Source organism: Balaenoptera physalus (assembly GCF_965194825.1).
Source record: "Balaenoptera physalus genome assembly, chromosome: 16".
Taxonomy (NCBI): Eukaryota; Metazoa; Chordata; class Mammalia; order Artiodactyla; family Balaenopteridae; genus Balaenoptera; species Balaenoptera physalus.
The window spans coordinates 52971582-52988813 of NC_138898.1; the positions used below are offsets into that span (position 1 = coordinate 52971582).

The window sequence follows — 17232 nt, forward strand, 5'->3', positions numbered from 1 at the left end:
CGCAGCCGCTCCCAACGTCCTATGTACCCAGCAAGTCCTGACAGATGAGGAGGTGGAGGCTGGGGCCCCACCCAGGGGCCCAGCACACTCACAGAAAGGCCACCTCCATGGCCGAGTCCACCAGCACATCAGCCGCCAGCACCAGCGTGGCATTGGGGGGCAGCACGGGCGGCACCGCAGACACCCGCAGGCCCCGCATCCTGTGCATCCGCTCGACAGTGACGTTGTAGTTCACGGTGACGTTGCTCACATGGTTGGAGGCCGTCAGCTGTGGGGACAGGCGGCAGTGAGCAAGCCACCAGCCAGCCACAGGGCAGCGTGGACAAAGCCCCTCCCCACACTCACCCACAGCTGCCATGGGGTCCTCGGGAGCAAAGCAGAACAGAAGGCACAGGTGAGCAGCGGACAGCCCAGCCCCCGCCCCCGCCCCCCCCACCCTACTCTCCACCCTGTGCCCACGCCCCCCGCCCACCGAGAGCTTGAAGACGGCGGCGCTCTGGTAGATGACGTTGAAGACCACATTGTGGAAGGTCAGGGACTGCTTGTCATCAATGGTCCAGCGGAAGACCACGTCCGAGCCAGCCTCCACCACGGGGCTGTACCTCTGCAAAAGGGCACAGCGTCAGCTGGCCATGGCCCTGCCCCAGCCCAGGGTCTTTGGGGGAACAACTGTGCCCTCAACCCACGTCTATCCGCCTGGACATAGCTCCCTATGGGGCTTCCCTCTAGGCTAAAGAGGCCACACAGTGCAGGGCTGAGCCTAGGCTTGGTTACATCCTGACCCCTCTGTACCTCAGTTTCCTCATCTGTAAAGTAAACCCAACACCCATGACAAGAAGCCAACCTACCTCAGTCTGTGCACCCCCATCCCAGGGCTCCTGCTCAGGCCCCCGTAGGTGGACAGCACAGTGCCATTTGGGAAGGCACGTGAGTCTCAATGGGCCTCATGGTTCTGGATGTTTACCTGAGTCACCTGATAGAACAGGTGTGAACAGGGAAGCCCGGGGAAGGGGATACAACTGCCCAACAGCCCCTGTGCTAAGGCTGCAGAACTGGTGGCTGCCTTATGCGAGGTAGGTACTCCCAGGACAGGGACAGGGACAGCCCCTCCCGGAGTGGCACCGACAGTGGCCGGGTGGCATCAGACCCCAACCTCAAAAAGCGCTCACTTTAGCCAGGTGAGAACACAGCAGGGCCCCGAAAACACACCCAGGATCAGCGAGGTGAGAGGTGGGTGAAGAGCTTGACAATTCGTGCAGAAAATGTGAGAGCAAAAAGAAGCGTTTTCAGAGCAACTGTTTCACAGGTGACTTCCCAGTAACTTAGGAATTAACGAAACATCTGAGGAGCCACTGAACAGGACCTGCCCAGAAACTGACACTGAGCCCACTGTCCTCGGCGGCCAAGTGCTCTCCTCGCTGGGGAGAGGCCGCCCTCTGCATAGGCACCTTGTCTCAGGGCGGGGCGGGGGGGGCGCCCACACTCACCACCAGGACGCCCTGCAGCACACGAGCCTCAGGGCTGGGCGTGGCGCGGAGACCGCGGATGGGCTCCTCAGCCTTCACCCGCAGGCTGAGGTTGGCCTGGCCAGCACTGTTCTCCACCACAACTGCCAGATCGTGCTCGCCCTCGCTGAGCCCGGGCAGCGCCAGCACCGAGAACAGGGTGCTATTGGCCTCGTGGGCACAGCCGGGCACCAGAGCAGCCACAATGGCAGGGCAGGCAGCCTCAAAGGGCGCACTGACGTTGCCCCCAGGCCAGCGTGCCGTGGCCGTGGCGTTGGTACCGGAGTCCACCTGGAGCACCAAGGCCGAGCCGTTGGTGGGCATGTAGAGGCGGCCGTCGTAGAGGGCCGGGTAAATGGCCCGAAGCCCTGCCACCGGGGAGAGCACGTTGAAGCTGCAGGACAGGTTGTGCCTGGACACGCTGTTGCCCACTGTGGCCCTGACCTCATAGCGCCCCGGCCGCCGCAGCCCCGGGTTGGGGCTCAGGCCCAGCAGAGGGGTGAGCCGCTCTGTGGCAACAAGCAGCCGCAGGGCGCAGGCAGGGCCAGCCGGGGCCGCCTCTAGCTGGGCAGGCAGGTGGGCCAGCCAGGCTGAGACGTTGGTGGAGAAGTACGGGGCCTTGGAGCCAGGGATGCCGAGTGCCGGGGGGCAGCGCAGGAGGGCGCCCGGTCCGGCATCGTGCTGTAAGCTGATGAGGTCACCAGGGAGCAGGGGGCTGTCCTGGCCGTGGAAGGTGACCTACAGGAGAGGGGGGTGGGCCTGTGTCAGGTCCTCACAGTGGGTCAGGGACCTGTAGGCAGCACTGGGCCAGGGGCTCCAGCAGGCGGCAGAACCCCCCTCGGGTAACCCAGAGTCACCCCCTACAGGGGTGTCAACACTCCTCATTCACTCACACACCATCAGGCTTCACAGGGGTCCCCAAGGCACTCAAGATGGGGACAGACGGAACACACAGGGCAGAGAGGATGCAGGCAGGGGTGGGGCTTCCCCAGACAGGGGAGGGACTTCTGGACATTGGCCAGCCTTGCCCAGAGAGGGGAAGAGTCCTCCTTAAAAGGCAAGTGCAAAGGCCCTGGGGCGGGAGCTTCTCACGGTTGGCAGAGGAGGAGAGCACTGCCGAGGCGGGAGGCGGGTGGGTTGGGGACCTGGAGGGCTGTGCAGAACAATCTGCATTTTGTTTGTTTGACGGGGAGGCAGAAGGCACCTAGGCCAGTGATACACACCGAGTACTGGGCGGGGGGGCCCGCAGGCACAGAGAAGAGGAATTCTTTCCACAATGCATAGGAGATCCCAGGGAGCCCCAGCCCTGATGTGGATCCGTTGGCACAGGCCCGAAGGTGGCAGGGGGCGTCCAGAGGCAGGCAGATGTTGGATCTGGGGCACGGGTGTCCTTCTGGTGTGCATGTAGGGATGGGCTCAGTCCTGTTTTCCAGGGACCTACTCTGGGGCTCGCTGCTGTTTCCTGGGGCCCCTGCAAGGAAAGAAGGGGTGTCAGGTACCCCAATTTGCTAACAGATCATAAGGACGCCCTGCTACGACATGAGGTCTCGCCAGGCAGTGTACCCGTCCCCCACCATCACTCCTCTAACCCTCCCCACACCAGGCCAGCTGACTGACCCCAGAGAGTCCCCAGCCCCAGCAAGTTCCCCACCAAACCCATCTTTGGGATCCCCAGCATGAGTTGGCATCTCTGTGGACCCCACTCTGTCCACCTTGATGCTGGAGACCAGTCCAGTGGGCAAGGGACCAGCAGACACCACAGTGCAGAGAGGCCGCTCGAGCCCCCCAAGTCCCACTGCCAGGATGGAGTCCCACCTGTTCCTCGCATGGCCCGATACACCTGCAGCCGCAGCTGGGCAGGCCCGCTGAGCTCCGGGGTCCCGAACTCGGCAGCAGTGAGGAAGGCTTCGCGGCTCGGGCTCAAGCCAGGAAACACCATCACCTGCCAGGGCAGGGGGGCCACTCAGCTCCACCAACCCCGGCCCTCAGCCGGCCCCACCCCGATGCCCAAACACCCACCAGGTCAGAGGGGAGGAGCCACCATATGGGCCTTCAAGAGGCCCCCACTGGCCTCATTTCACACAGTGGGAGACAATGTCACTCAGGAGAAAAAAATCAGGTCAAAACCATCTGTGAGCAACAGGAATTGTACCTTCATTTCTAAAAAATCCCCAAGCACCGAGAGAAAAGGCTCAGGAGCGTTCAGGGCTCTCCCGATGCCAGGCCTGGGTGCTACTCCCCTCTGCACTGACTCTACTGGACACGGAATGTTAATAAGGCCCAGAAAAAGGCTTCCTGTTTTTTAAAGGGAACTGCAACAGCCAGGGCAAGAAGCCTGGAAGGCCAGCCTACCTCAACGGGCTCCCGTGGGGCTGAGAGGGCCTCCTGCTGCACCAGGGGGCTCAGGGGCCCCTGCAGGTCCCCACTGGGTGCTCCCACGAGGAAGTTCTCTGCATCCCACACAGGGCCTGGGGTGCAAGTGTGCAATGAGGTGCTGTTCCCAGGCCGAGGAGGAGTGTGTTGGGGGCCCAGGGTGGGGCCAGACCTGGGACTGAGCCACGTGGCAGTAGCCCCTGGCTCCCTCCACCTGTTTTGTCCAGTGTGGGCTCAGTCCGGGACAGTAGACACTCAGCCAACACCTAACGAACACTGAACAGCTAAGGAATGAACTGGGGTGCCAGGGGCAGCTGTCCCGGCCAGGATGGGAGGAGCTCCCGGGGTGGCCAGGGGACCCTGTATGCTTTGGAGGAGGGGTGTCCTGGGCCAGGGCACCAGGTGCTCCCCAGCCTCCCAGGGGCCCCAGCGCACCTCCGGGCCGCAGCTCACAGACGTAACTGTGCGGTGCCGAGCACAGGTCCGTGTTGCACTGCCCAGCAGGCCCGAGCCGCACGCAGCGCTCAGCTGTGGCGGGGTGCGGCTCCCCGGGCAGCCAGTTCTGGCAGCTCTCCAGGCTGAAGGCCTCACCCTGTGGCGCTGGGCCCACCTCTACCCCCTCCACAGCTGAGAAGCCGATCCACACGTCCAGGCTCCTGCAGGCAGACAGAGGGAAGGGCAGGCGCTCGGGGGCTCCCCGGAGACAAGCACCCCTCCCTCTGCCCTCTCTCTGGGGGCACCCTCCTCAGAGCAGCCTGTCAGGCAGGCTCTGCCTCTGTCCCCACTTTCCAAATGGGGAAACTGAGGCTCAGACATGACTTGGCAAGCAAGGCCCACACCAATGCCCACCCAATCACCCATCCGATGGGGCCAGGGGCCCAGCTGAGACCCTCATGGGGCTCCACCTCACTCTGGCCCAGGGCCACGTAGACCTGTGTGTGTCCGGAGGTGAGGCTCCAGGTGTGGCATTTGGGGACCAAGACACCCACATATCAGCCGCCAAACAGGCTACTCCCCACAGCTCTGCCAGGGCAGAGAGACCCTCCTGGAGGCAGGGCTTGTAGATACAAGGACAGGAACAAATACTGGGACAGGGTCAGACAGAGGGACAGGCAGCAGGGGTGGCTGAGGTGCTGTGGTCAGAGCTGGGTGCTGGGGCTGCATTACTACCTGCGAACCAAGTGACCTTGGGCAAGGGCTTTGACTGCTTTGGGCCTCTATTTCCCCTCGGGAAGTCCAGGGTGACCCACAGTCCAATCAGCCCCTTCCCACACAGGGACCCTGGGAGAGGAGGGGGACCAGCCTCCACCCCATCCCGCCCCCCAGCCATGGCAGGTGCTGAGGGCTGACTAGAGACCAGGCGGGGCCACCTATGGTGACCACAACAGAGCACACGCCCCCACAGGCCTGGGCAGCCAGTGTGTCCAAGAGGCTCCTCGTGCGTGGGCAGCGCTTGGCAGCAGTGACCACCCGGGGGGGGGAGCAGCATGAGGAGCAGGAGGAAGCGCAGCCACCATGGTCACACCAGAACCTCCCCTGTCCCTGCCAGGAGGGGCCCAGCAAGGGACAGTGGGGGCAGGATACAGGGCCGGGGGTGCACCTCCCACAGGGGGCACCCGTGTCCACATCTGTGCCGAGAGGGCGGATAGGAACGGCCACCTATGGGCACAACATGGCTCCTCATCCCCAGATCCAGGCTGGCTGGCCGGACACAGCACCTCCAGATACCCCAGTGTGCTCATGCTCCATCCCCACCCCAGCATTCTGGGGACCTCCCCCCACCTCCCAGCCTCTCCGAGGACCAGCAGCATTTGGGCAGGCACCTGGTGACGCGGGAGACCAGGAAGTGCTGGACGGCAGGACTGTCCACCATGGCCAGGGCGGCCCCGGCCCAAGCCCGGCACTGCTCCTGCGCCTGCAACCAGGCCGCCTTCTCCACCACCAGGCGGTAGCAGCGTCCGTTACCAGGGAAAATCTCAGTGTCCGAGGGGCAGAGCGGATGCACCACTGGGGGGTCAGAGGGCAGAGAGACGGGGCATCGATGTGTGCCCAACCAGGGCTGCCCCACCCACCCCGACTCAGGCCCAGGGGCGAGGCGGCCCCACCTCGGGCTGGCTCCTCGCCCAGGGCCACGATGCTGTAGGTGGCCTCGAGGCCGGAGCCGCCACGGTTTCGGATGCCGAGCTTCAGGGTCTCGTCGCTATGCACAGAGGCCAGACACATGAGCTCCAGGGCTATGGGAGCCGCCTCCACCCGCACCTCTGCCCAGAGCCGAGCAGAGCCGACCCCCAGGGCCAGCACAGCTGTCACGGGATAGCGCCCAGGCAGCACATAGTGGTGAGTGGCATCCGGGCCAGCAACGTCCACCTCAGGGGAGCCGTCGCCGAAGTCCCAGCGCGTGGAGCTGACTGGCAGTGAGGCAGTGACGTGGAAGGCTGCGGGCTGGCCAGAGGCCAGAGGCCCTTGGGGCCCCACCAGGGCAGCCCCTGGGGAGGCAGGGAAGATGTTCTGGAGGAGGGTGGGTCCCCGGCAGGTGGGGGCGGGGGGCAGTGGGGGGCTGGAGCAGGAGGGTAGGCAGGCCGAAGAGGCATTGGGAGGCCGGGCCAACCCGCACAGGCACCTGCCCTGCTCTGAGAGGGCCGCGAGGCCCTGGCCAGCCGCGAAGCAGAAGGCGCTACAGGCCTCAGGGGCCAGCGGGCCCTCGTGGGCAGCTGAGAAAGCCACCAGCGCCACGGCGCCCGAGCTGTCGTCAGGGACACAGGCGACGTACTCCTCACCTGGAAGGGGCAGGCAGGCTGGTCCCTAGGGTGCACTCCACCCCATTCTACACCCCAGATCACATCATCTCCGACCCTCCAACGGCTGTGTGGCACTCACCCCCACCCCCAGGCTGGTCTCCCCGCCTCCCGCCCACATGGTCCCCTGGTCCAGAGGGCCTCCCTGACCCCTCCCCCAGTCAGTCTGTCTCAGCCCCTGTAATTATTTCTCTCATGCAGCTCTTCCCCGATCCCCATCTGCCACCCTAGGCTGGAGACCCCTGAAAACCGGCAGGGTTCCCGCCGGCTGCTTGGCCAAAGCTGCCAGGCAGGGAGGGAACAAGTGTGTCCCGCCCACCCACACTCACCACAGCCGCTGTCCAACAGGGGGCCGCTGAGGAGGGGCCGGCCGGCCAGGGGGCCAGGCCCAGCGCACGTGGCCGCCTCGGGCCGCACCACGCGGACCTGCTGCTCCTCTGCCCAGCGCGGCAGCCAGGCCAGACCACAGTCACACTCCAGCGGGTTCCCGCTCAGGTTTCTGCAGGGGGCGGGGCAGGCTCAGAGGGCAGGTGTGGGGGCCATGGGCCCAGCTGCCGACAGCCACCAAAACCAACAAAACTTACATTTCACTTAAATTAAATAAATTAGCAAATATTCCTTCTTCTAATGTAGAAAGCTTGTTGTTGCTTATGTCCCTGGAAGAAAGGAGAGATTCAACAGGGTCTGACGCGAGCCCCCTTAACCACAACAGTGACAGGCAGCCGCCACCTGCCCACTGCGTGGAATCCCACAGCGGCCCTGGAGGGGACACTCACAGCTCCGTCAGCGCCGAGAGGTTCGCCAGAAGCCCGACGTCCAGCGCCCGGAGCAGGTTGTGGGAGACATCTCTAGAGAGCAAAGCAGCTGCAGGTCAGTGCTGGGGCCCAAGGCAGGGCACAAAGTCCACCCGGGCCCACCTCAGACGCTCTCCAGCTGCAGCCTCCCACCCTCTGAGCTCCCTCTTCCCAGGGCTAGAGGTGGAAGACCTGAATGAACTCTCATCTGGAGAGCCCGAGGCAGGAGAGAGCTGGCCCCTCAGCACTCCATCCATGCCCTGCCCCTTCCCCTCCCACCCCCTGCCCCCTCGCCCAGCAGCACTGCACCATGGAGGGCAGGCTTCACCCCTCCACACACGGTTCAGAGCACACAAGGCAGCCCAGGGGTTTCCAGGGCCAGGGGCCCAGCTGCTACCAGCTGGAGGGTGGGGAGAATGTGGCACAGACCACACAAACGGGAAGGGGGCTCTGGTGGACGACCCCATAGCAGAGCAGTACTGACAGCCTGTGCTAAGTCTCTGGGGTCTGGGCACCAGAGTTAGAGCTGGATCTCCATAATCCCAGGCCCTCAAGCTCAACAGAACCATATCACAGAACCGAACACAGTGCAAGACACGGGAGAAGAGTCATGGGTTCTCAAAGCATGAAACTATGAGCAGAAATAAAACATCAAAAGCCGAAAGATCCAACTGCACAAAAACATGCAACTTCCACACAAAATATCATAAAATCAGAAAACAAACTACAAGCTGGGAAAAGCACTAGCAATTTAGATGATGGATTAAAGGCCCATAATCCCCCTTCCACATATGCTGTTAACAAACCATAAAGAAAGCAAGCTACTCCAGGGGAAAAAAAAAGGCCAAAGATAAGAATAGGCAAGATTAACGAAAAATATACAAATGTCACAGATACACAGAAAAACATCCGGTCTCATAACAACTGGAGAAAGACCAATGAAAACAGCACAACAGCACTTTTTGTCTACCATCACCCCCAATGCAGGTGACGTGGTGGTGACACACCAGTGACTACACTCCAATGACTACATGACCCCAGCCCCTCGCTAGTCTTTCCGAGGATACACTCTCTAGCCAACAATTCCACCTCCCCGCCCGGCATAGAGGTGGAGGCCAGTCGCCTGGCTCGTCCACCTCCTGGGCAGGGACCCCGGACCAGCCTGACTCAGTGGACACCTCCAGTCGCCGCTCCCCCCAGGCCTCCCTGTGCTCCCACAGGTCTACACCTCCCGCCATAGTCTCCAAACTGACGAGGCCTGGGCCTCCCACCCTTGGAGCTTCTGCCCTTCCAGGTGTCACTCTGGCCCTCTGATGTCCCCAGAATGCCTCTCACCAGGCCTGCCCTTCCCACTGATGACCACCCAGTCATACAGAGGCCAAAGGTCTGTCAATGCCTCCTTCAGGCCTATCTGTCTCCAGGTCCTGTCAACCCAGCTCCTAAAACATTCAGACTCCCCCACCCTACCCAAGCCACAGCCTGGTCCAGACCCCCATCCCCGGGCACCCGCCCAGCCTTCACAGTCCCTCTAATCCAAGCTCCCGTGGCAGCCTGAGGGGTTTCCTGAAGCCCAGCTCCATCAGCCACCCTCTGGAATGGGTTTTGCTCTCTCCCGCTGCCCCACATACAGCAAGAACTTAATAAGAATTGGCTGGTGTGAAGACAAGGCCCTCCTGGAAGCCAGGGGCCTGAGTGCCAGCCCAGACCCCAAGACCATGCCCAGGGGTGGTGCTGGGATGCCTGGTATGATACCTCTGCCTGGCTCAATGTCCAGGACCACTTCCGGAATGAGGCTCAGGAAATGGCCCCCACCCCAGCCCCTGACCACTGCTCCTTCCTGGGGACCTGCTATCCACATGGGGCCTCATGGCCACCTATACCCAAATACTGGCTGGGGGCCAAGGGCTGGGGGCCAGTTCTCAGTCGGGCTGCTCACGTGATCTGACTTCCAACACAGCCAAGTGGCCACCTGGGGGACTTCTGGAAGGGCACCACCTGCCTGCAGGTGACATGAGGGAAGCCAGGCCCAAAGGGGCTCCTGTCCCCCTCCGGCCCCCACCAAGGGGGTGAGGAAAAGGGGACTGTGGACGCACTCAGCTAACCCCTGGGAGCCCGGTCTCTCCCTCTGCATAAGGGGCAGCCATCGGGAGACTTGGCGCTGAGCGGACGGCATGTGGACACGACGTGCTCAGCTGATGCTGGCTGCAGCCTGCCTGGGGAGGCAGCAGGCCACAGGCAGCCTCCAAATCATAAGTCCTCAGGCAGGAGGGTACAGGCAGTAGGTGGGCAAAGGTGGGCAAGACCAAAGTTCTCCCCTGAATCGGAGGCTTCCTCAAGAGGGGCTGTGAGTAGAACCTCAGGCACAGTCAAAAGAGCTACATAGCTGCAAGGGGCAGGGTCCTTGAGCAGCGGGACCTCTGAGACTGGACGGGGGTCCCACAGGGTCAGGGCTGCGACTGGACCTCCTGCTGGGACCAGATGGGGACGGAGCCTTCAGCCCAGAGGACCTGCAGCCCCACCGCTGTTCTGACCAGTGGCCTGACCATGCAGGCTGGGGGGACACCTGGTTTGGCAAAGGCTCTATCCCGGCAACAAGCACAAAACGGCAGTGTGGGTGCCACCCAGTAATGCTGCATGCCCTGAGAGTCCGACTGCTTTGGGCACCAGCACAGCCACATGCACGCCCCGAGGCACAGCCGTCTTTCCCCTCGCCCATGAGATGTGACAGGAGCTGGTCAGCAGGTGTGGCTCACACCCCCGCTTAGCCACAGAGGCAGGAGAAACGCAGCTGCAAGATGCAGTCCCCCCGCTCCCCATGACTGTTCAAACTCAACTAAAGAAAGCGCTGGAGGGGTGCACGGTAATAACCCCACTCCTGAGAGCAGGCAGGCCCCTCCATTTCCCACACTTTCATTCTGCTCTTCAAGCAGGAGAAAGTCGGTGCAGGCGGGGGCAGACAGGATGCCCAGCGGGACCTAGAGCGGGGGCTTCAGAGGGGAGCAGACGGCGAGGGGCTGGGCAAGGGGGGCCAGTACCCACACCAACCGGGGAGGTCAGGGCAGCAAGGCCTCCTCCACTCCAAGAAGCGGCACTGTCCACTGACAGTGGGCTCAGGGCCGGAGCCCCGCCCCGACTCGCCCGAGCCAGGCGCCCCGGACAACCTCACTGAGCAGCTGGGTTTCCCATCTGGATACCGGCGGGTGTGCGCGCACACACGCAGGTCCCTTCCCCCAAGGGCTGCGCGACAGGGAGCACACGCCCAGAGCATGGGTCCCAGGAACTCCAGGAGCAGAGAGGCCCTTGGGGGTCAGGGGACATAGTGACGGGACCCTCTGGCAGGGTCACCTCTGCCCCTCACAACGGAGCCTAGCTCCCCCCTTCCATCTGGCGGTGCCACTGGGTAAGCCAAACTGGGTGCTCACAAGCAAGCCAAGAGCAGTGGGGGAGGCAGCAGTCGGCCTTCCTCCGGGGTGCACCGTGCCCTCCACAGCAGCAACCCCCCCAACCCCAGCCGGCCGATCCAGCGCACAGACTGGGAGACCAGGCCCAGCAGGATATGGGAGACATGGGATTTGCGTGTGGCATGGCAGCTGCAGCCGCCCAGGCCTAAGGGAGCCCATGGCACCTGCGCATCACTGTGTTAAGCCGCTGAAGTTCGCTGAAAGCCTTCAGTCTGTTGCTGAGGAGCGAGCAGGATGCCAATGCACGGCCGCAGAGCCCTGGATTCTTAACGGTTGGCGAAGATTCCACATACAAATTCTTTGAGTTTATCCTCACTGATCCATTCCATAAAGCTACAAGAAGGAATCCTGACACCCAGAGGATCACCAAAGCATGGTGGGGCTCTCGCCGTGCAGCCTGGAGAAGGCGCAACGCTCTCCAGCACTGCTGATACTGCTAACAGAAGCAATGCTTGTAAAACTCCTACCTAATAAACAATTTGGGACAGTCTCATCCGCTTTAAAAAAAAAATAAGAGAGAGAGACACACACGCATGGTGTCTCCCAGTACAGGCCAAGGCCCTCTACCACTGCACACGAGCATGTGTGCCTAGAGGTGGGCTGCTGGGGCACCCACACCATCCCCGGGGTGGGGTGAGGCAGGCCAGGAGACCAGGGAAAGGCAGACAGACTCCACCCAATGTCAAGTACAATGCCCCAAGTGGGGACGGCTGTGCCATGAGAAACTTCAGTTAGACTCAAGCAGGGGCTCCTCTGAGGCTAAAGGGAGGACAGCTGTGGAATCCGTGCCTCTGAGAAGCCGGGCTGCAGGGGCCCCGAAGCAAAAGCCCTAGGCAGTCAGATGATCCAGAGACGGGGACTGGAGGACAGTGGGACACAAGGGTGAGTGCAGGCATGAGACACCCACCAGGGGCACCAGGGACAGCTCCCCAGCCAGGGCCTCAAGCAGAAGAGGAAAGAAGGAAAATCCCTACAATGTTTTTCCACATCCCATTTTCTGGAAAATCCATCATTAGCGGCAGCTGCTGGGAGCCATCTGCGGTGCCAGAAAAACCAGGGCAGGAGGAGGGAGCCGGGTCTACCTCAGTGTCCCAGCCAGCGCCCACCCTGGCAGGACACCATCATCCCTGGCCTTACTGGCCCATAGCTCTTGGCCCTCCTGGGTCCAGCTAAGTCTTCTATCCAGCTTGGCCTGGCCCAGCTGCGCCCGGGAGGCTTTCCCCCTGACTGACAAAGACAGCCTCACCCCGTCATGGGTGCTGGCCATGTGCTCCCCATGCTCCCAGCCCCAGGGAGCCCCTTCTCCCCAGGACTCACCTGGGCCTGGTCAGGGCCCATGGTGCAGAGAAAGACCCTGCCCGGCAAAGCTCCTGCAGCCTGAAGGCAGAACCAGGACAAAAGCCAGGTGCACCACCACAGGCCAGGGCTGCCTGGGAACATCCGTAAGGGGCGTGCCACGGGTAACAGTGTGGCGGGGGGGACAGAGAGGACACTGGAGGAGGGGCTCTGGAGGCAGACACTGGTGGAGTCCTCACCCAGCCTCAAGGCCCTGAACAGCCACTTTTCCACATCTCCATCTGCTTTTTAAAAAAAATAAATTGATTTATCTTTGGCTGCATCGGGTCTTCGTTGCTGCGCGTGGGCTTTCTCTAGTTGCGGTGAGCGGGGCTACTCTTCGTTGCAGCGCGCGGGCTTCCCATCGTGGTGGCTTCTCTTATTGCAGAGCATGGGCTCTAGGCGCACAGGCTTCAGTAGTTGTGGCAGATGGGCTCAGTAGTTGTGGCTCACGGGCTCTAAAGCGCAGGCTCAGTAGTTGTGGCGCATGGGCTTAGTTGCTCCACGGCATGTGGGATCTTCCTGGACCAGGGATCAAACCCGTGTACCCTGCATTAGCAGGTGGAGTCTTTTTTTTTTTTTTTTGTCTGCGTTGGGTCTTCATTGCTGTGCACGGGCTTTCTCTAGTTGTGGCGAGCAGAGGTTACTCCTTGTTGCGGTGTGCGGGCATCTCACTGCGGTGGCTTCTCCTGTTGCGGAGCATGGGCTCTAGGCATGCGGCCTTCAGTAGTTGTGGCTCACGGGCTCTAGAGCGCAGGCTCAGTAGTTGTGGCACACGGGCTCAGTTGCTCCGCAGCATGTGGGATCTTCCCGGACCAGGGCCCGAACCCATATCCCCTGCATTGGCAGGCGGATTCTTAACCTCTGTGCCACCAGGTAAGTCTCTCCATCTGCTTCTGCCGTCACTGTTCTGGGGGAATGCCAAGGCTGCTGTGGGCCAGCCCCACCCCACCCCCAGCCCCTCGGGTTTCCACTGCACCCCCCCCCCGGTGACATCATCATAGTCACTGACGCCCTGCCCCCCCACTCAGGTTCCGTCTTACAAAGTGGGGCGGTGGGGAACACAGCAAGCCCAGGGAGCCACCTAAAGGAGCGCAAGGAGCCCAGCAGAGCTGGCAGAAGCAGCAGAGGCTGGCTAAGCACCACAGCGGCCAGCCCCCACTGGGAAGAGAGCCAGCACCCAAGAGGTCCTAGGCCAAGCAGGGTCCACCCTCTGGCCATGTGGACCCTCCCAGACCCCTCCAAGGCCCAAGCCAGCAACTTCCAGGGACCCCAAGGCTGGAGGGGTCAGGCCAGCTCAGGGGGACGGGTGACCTGGGGACCACACACACCACCTGGGGACAGGCACACACCCACAACAGCACAAGACACGTGTCACCTCCCTGGGCACCAGGGACCAGGTTAGCCCACAGCACTGGATGGAGATGGGGGCTTTCTCATACCTGGCCCGTCCCCTCTTGTTCCCTCTCCTGACCTGAGACAGGTGTGTTGGGGGAGGAGTGAAGACCCCTGTTCTGCCCCCACACCTGGGCCTTCCTTCTCCTCTTCCCACAGTGGCCAGCTGCCACTGGAGAGCCCAGTCTGCCCCCGGCACTGGGCTGCCCCAACTCCCCCGGCCTTCCAAATCAGACATCCAGCCTCCCGGGGGAGTGTGTCCTTCTGGCTCCAATCTTTCCTATTCTGAGCAGGAGCTGGGGGTGGGGGAGAACCTCTGCTTCCACCACCAAGCTGGAGGTGTCCAGCGGAAGGTGCTAAAGGGCCCCCCATCCTGTGGACAATGGTGGCTCCCCCTGTCCTCCCCACACAGGGCTCAGCCCCTGCATCCAGCCCCTGCTCACATCCTAGTTCTCGCAGAGGGGCAGGGAAGGGTGTCTCAGGGCCCAGCAGGGAGAGATGGGGAGGGGGCTGTTAGATAAACCTGAGTGGGAAGAGGTGTGTAAGGTGGAGGCCAAGGAGAGGGTCGTTTTTGAGCCCTGGGTGGCTCCAAGGGCAGTGCCTCCTAGAGCTGAGGAAACGGAGGCCACAGATAAGCCAGGACCCTGCCCTGCAGCCCCGAGCAGCCTCAGTTTCCTTCTCTGTCAAGGCAGGGGAGTAGCCAGGGTGCCTACTCCCCAGTCCAGATGCCAGGCGAGGTCTGGGGGCCAGCCGGAGCCCCCAAGGAAACATCTGCACATTCCAGACGCATATGGTCAGCAGTGGAGGCGAGCACCAGGCCCCAGCCCAGCACCCCACCCGGCGCTGGCCGCCACGCTGGAAACAGGGCTTGGGGGGGAATGGGCTCCGGAGGGGCCGCCTGCAGATGTTACGTAACCACTCTGCCCGAGCCAGCAGCTGCCTCCTCCCTCTGGCAGGACAGGACAGAGTTGCAGCAGGAGAAGGCCCCCCACTCCCCATCCGAGGCCCAGGGCTCCTGCTTCCCGCTCTCTCTGGGCTTCCAGAAATGCAGCCTCAGCTGCCCTGTCCTCTCCATGGAGGCCCCAGGGCTCCAGGGAAACAGGCTTCCTTCAGCCCAGCCACGGGGGACCCCCAACACATCCCCTCAGGAGCCAGGTTGAGGCAGAAGGGATGAGAGGCCACAGGCTGGTCCCGGCGCCCTGGGACCCCACAGGCTGGTCCAGACCCCACCCACACGCTCGGCTCCCAGTGCCCCCACTCAACGCCGCGGTAACGGCTCCTTTTGGCAGCGGGACGGGGTGGGTCAGTTTGAGTCTAGTAACCTCACTCTGTCTTCATTCCCTTCTATTTATGGTGAGAGAGGCTGGCTTCCAGGGGCGGAAATGATGATGTTTAAATTAATGAATTCAAGTTTTGGAGAGAGAGCCGATCTGAAGAAAAACATGCGGAGAGGGTGAGCTGCAGGGGTGGGCAGGGGGCAGGCTCTTGGCGCAAGGGGCATGGAGGGGCCAGCCCGAGCCACCCACCCCCATCTGGCGCCAAACTAGGGCTCAGAGAAGGGGGGTCTGGACCTCAAAGACAGGGAAAGGCCTGCGAGAGCCCCCTGGCGCCTTGTCCCAGGGCGTCGGAATAGGAGGTGGCCTGTGTTTCCCTGAGCATGTTATGGGCTCCCTCACCAGGCGTGGTCATCCCACAACTGAATCGTCACCAGGATGAGACACAGGCGTCTGGTGTGGTGACATCCCCTGCCCAGGAACCCCCTGGAACCACAGGCCGGGACAAGGAAGGGAGCCCCGAAGAGGGGCCTTCCCAGATCAGCCTACAAAGAGGCAGCCGCCGTCAGGGCATTAATAAGACCGGCGTGGGGGGGTGGCAAGGGGCTGAGAAAGAGGGCACCCTCCCAGGAGAGGGCCCAGCTTGCCCCTCCACCTGCACCTGGGGATTGGGGGCCACTCTTCAGGGCAAGGGGAGGAAAAGGACCAGTACCCAGGGACGCTGGCACCCAGGTGCTGCCTTCAGCTGGGATGTCCCTCTGCACTCTGGCCCATCACAGCCAGCCAGGGCAGGGGCTGCGCCGACCCCTTCTACAGATGGAAATGCTGAGGCTCCAGGAGGCTGCCCTCCTCACCCTGTGGTCACTCCCGAGAGTCCGCACAGTGAGGGAGAAAGGTAGCCGGGGCTCTCCCCATCCTGGCCTGGGAGCCGGCACATGGCCTCCAAAATTCCAGGGGCAGAAGCATCATCCAGCGTGGCCAGCAATCCCGTCACCCAGTCGGCCGCTGGGCACGGCCACTGGGCTACAGGGCTCAGTTTAGAGGTGCAGGATCTGGAGGCCCCAGGTGCTTTTAGCCTTGCCCAGAGCACTGGCCCTCATTCCTCACCTCAGCCAAAAGGCAAGGCTGGCTTCTGCCCCGCCTCAGGACAGAGCCCTTTCCAGGGCAGCCCCATAGGATCCCAGAGTGGACTCCAGGCCTGCTAGAACTGGGGACACACTTTGCCAGGCCTGGGCCCATGGGCACCTCAGAGGGAGAAAGAGCCCTGCCCACGGTGGCCCCCAAACGTAGCCCCCTCCCTGGCACGGGCGGCTGGGTACCACCGGGCCCTTCAGCAGAGACAGCTGCCAAGCCATAAAGAACGAGGTGTTCCGGGAAGAAAGGACGTGAGCCGCATTTTCCAGCTGCGATTGCCCGGCAGCGAGATTGCAGGCACGCGGCCTGGCCGGCCAGCACGGAGGGTGAGCCCCAGCGCACCCATCCCAGGCGGCGGCCGCCACACCAGACAGCGCGGCCAGAGCGGGGTGTTTTCATTCCAGCACTCGGTGGGCTGGGCCCGGCTGGGTTCCCGTTGTGGCGCTGGCCACCGCAGAGTGCTCCGGAAAGGAAAATGTGTGTCTCGTCCAAAATGGCTTCCTCACTTGAAACCAAACCCCAGCCGGGGTCCCCCTTGGGAGCCAGGGTCCCCACACGGCACAGGCCCCCCAGGTGGGGGGCGAAGGCGGTGGCACCGCCACCCGACCAGCTGTCACAAGACAGCAGAGCAGCCGGAGAGGAGACCGAACCTAACCTCCGAGGCGGAAGCCACAGGACGGGCCTGCAGAGATCTGGGAAAGGGAGACCGAGTCTGCGCACGCTGGGCACACCTGCCCCGAAAGCGCCAGCATCGGTCAGCTCCTCAAGGGACAACACGAGGGCTGCGGTGAGCGGGGCAGCCATGGGGAGCACTGAGCAGCTCGAGTGTGCGCAGATTCCAATGGTGCCTCATCAGCTCAGGGCACAGAACAAGGTGTACACGAGAGCTCACAGTGCTGTTTATGCCTCATAACTTCACCATGTTACACATCCACACATGAAGGCATCGAACACACAAATGCATAAAACAGATAAAAACACAAGAGAAACATGCCAGGCATGATACATCCCAACAGCCGCCTGGCTTTGCATTGAAGGCACCTCTGAGGCCAGACCAGAGGAGGCAGGAAGGCTTCTGGACATGGGGCCTCCTGGACTGGGTGCTGAGGGGTGTGTAGGAGCCTGCCTGCCCAAGGCTCATCTGTGCGTTTCCCATCTGCTGCAGC

At 62.5% G+C, this 17232-nt stretch overlaps 1 protein-coding gene across 5 annotated transcripts in view; it reads right to left on the minus strand.

The window, feature by feature from the left end:
• Positions 1-17232, minus strand: part of PKD1 (polycystin 1, transient receptor potential channel interacting) — a 47964-nt gene that overhangs the window by 23939 nt on the left and 6793 nt on the right. For all 5 annotated transcript variants that reach the window (XM_082431981.1, XM_082431980.1, XM_082431979.1 and 2 more), the window contains exons 2-13: positions 7450-7521; positions 7258-7329; positions 7003-7172; positions 5984-6655; positions 5702-5885; positions 4314-4534; positions 3858-3973; positions 3321-3447; positions 2729-2976; positions 1488-2243; positions 473-604; positions 93-268 (exon numbers count right to left, since the gene is read on the minus strand). In XM_082431981.1, the coding sequence (XP_082288107.1) occupies positions 93-268; positions 473-604; positions 1488-2243; positions 2729-2976; positions 3321-3447; positions 3858-3973; positions 4314-4534; positions 5702-5885; positions 5984-6655; positions 7003-7172; positions 7258-7329; positions 7450-7521 (2946 nt within the window). The remainder of the gene's footprint in view (positions 1-92; positions 269-472; positions 605-1487; positions 2244-2728; positions 2977-3320; positions 3448-3857; positions 3974-4313; positions 4535-5701; positions 5886-5983; positions 6656-7002; positions 7173-7257; positions 7330-7449; positions 7522-17232) is intronic.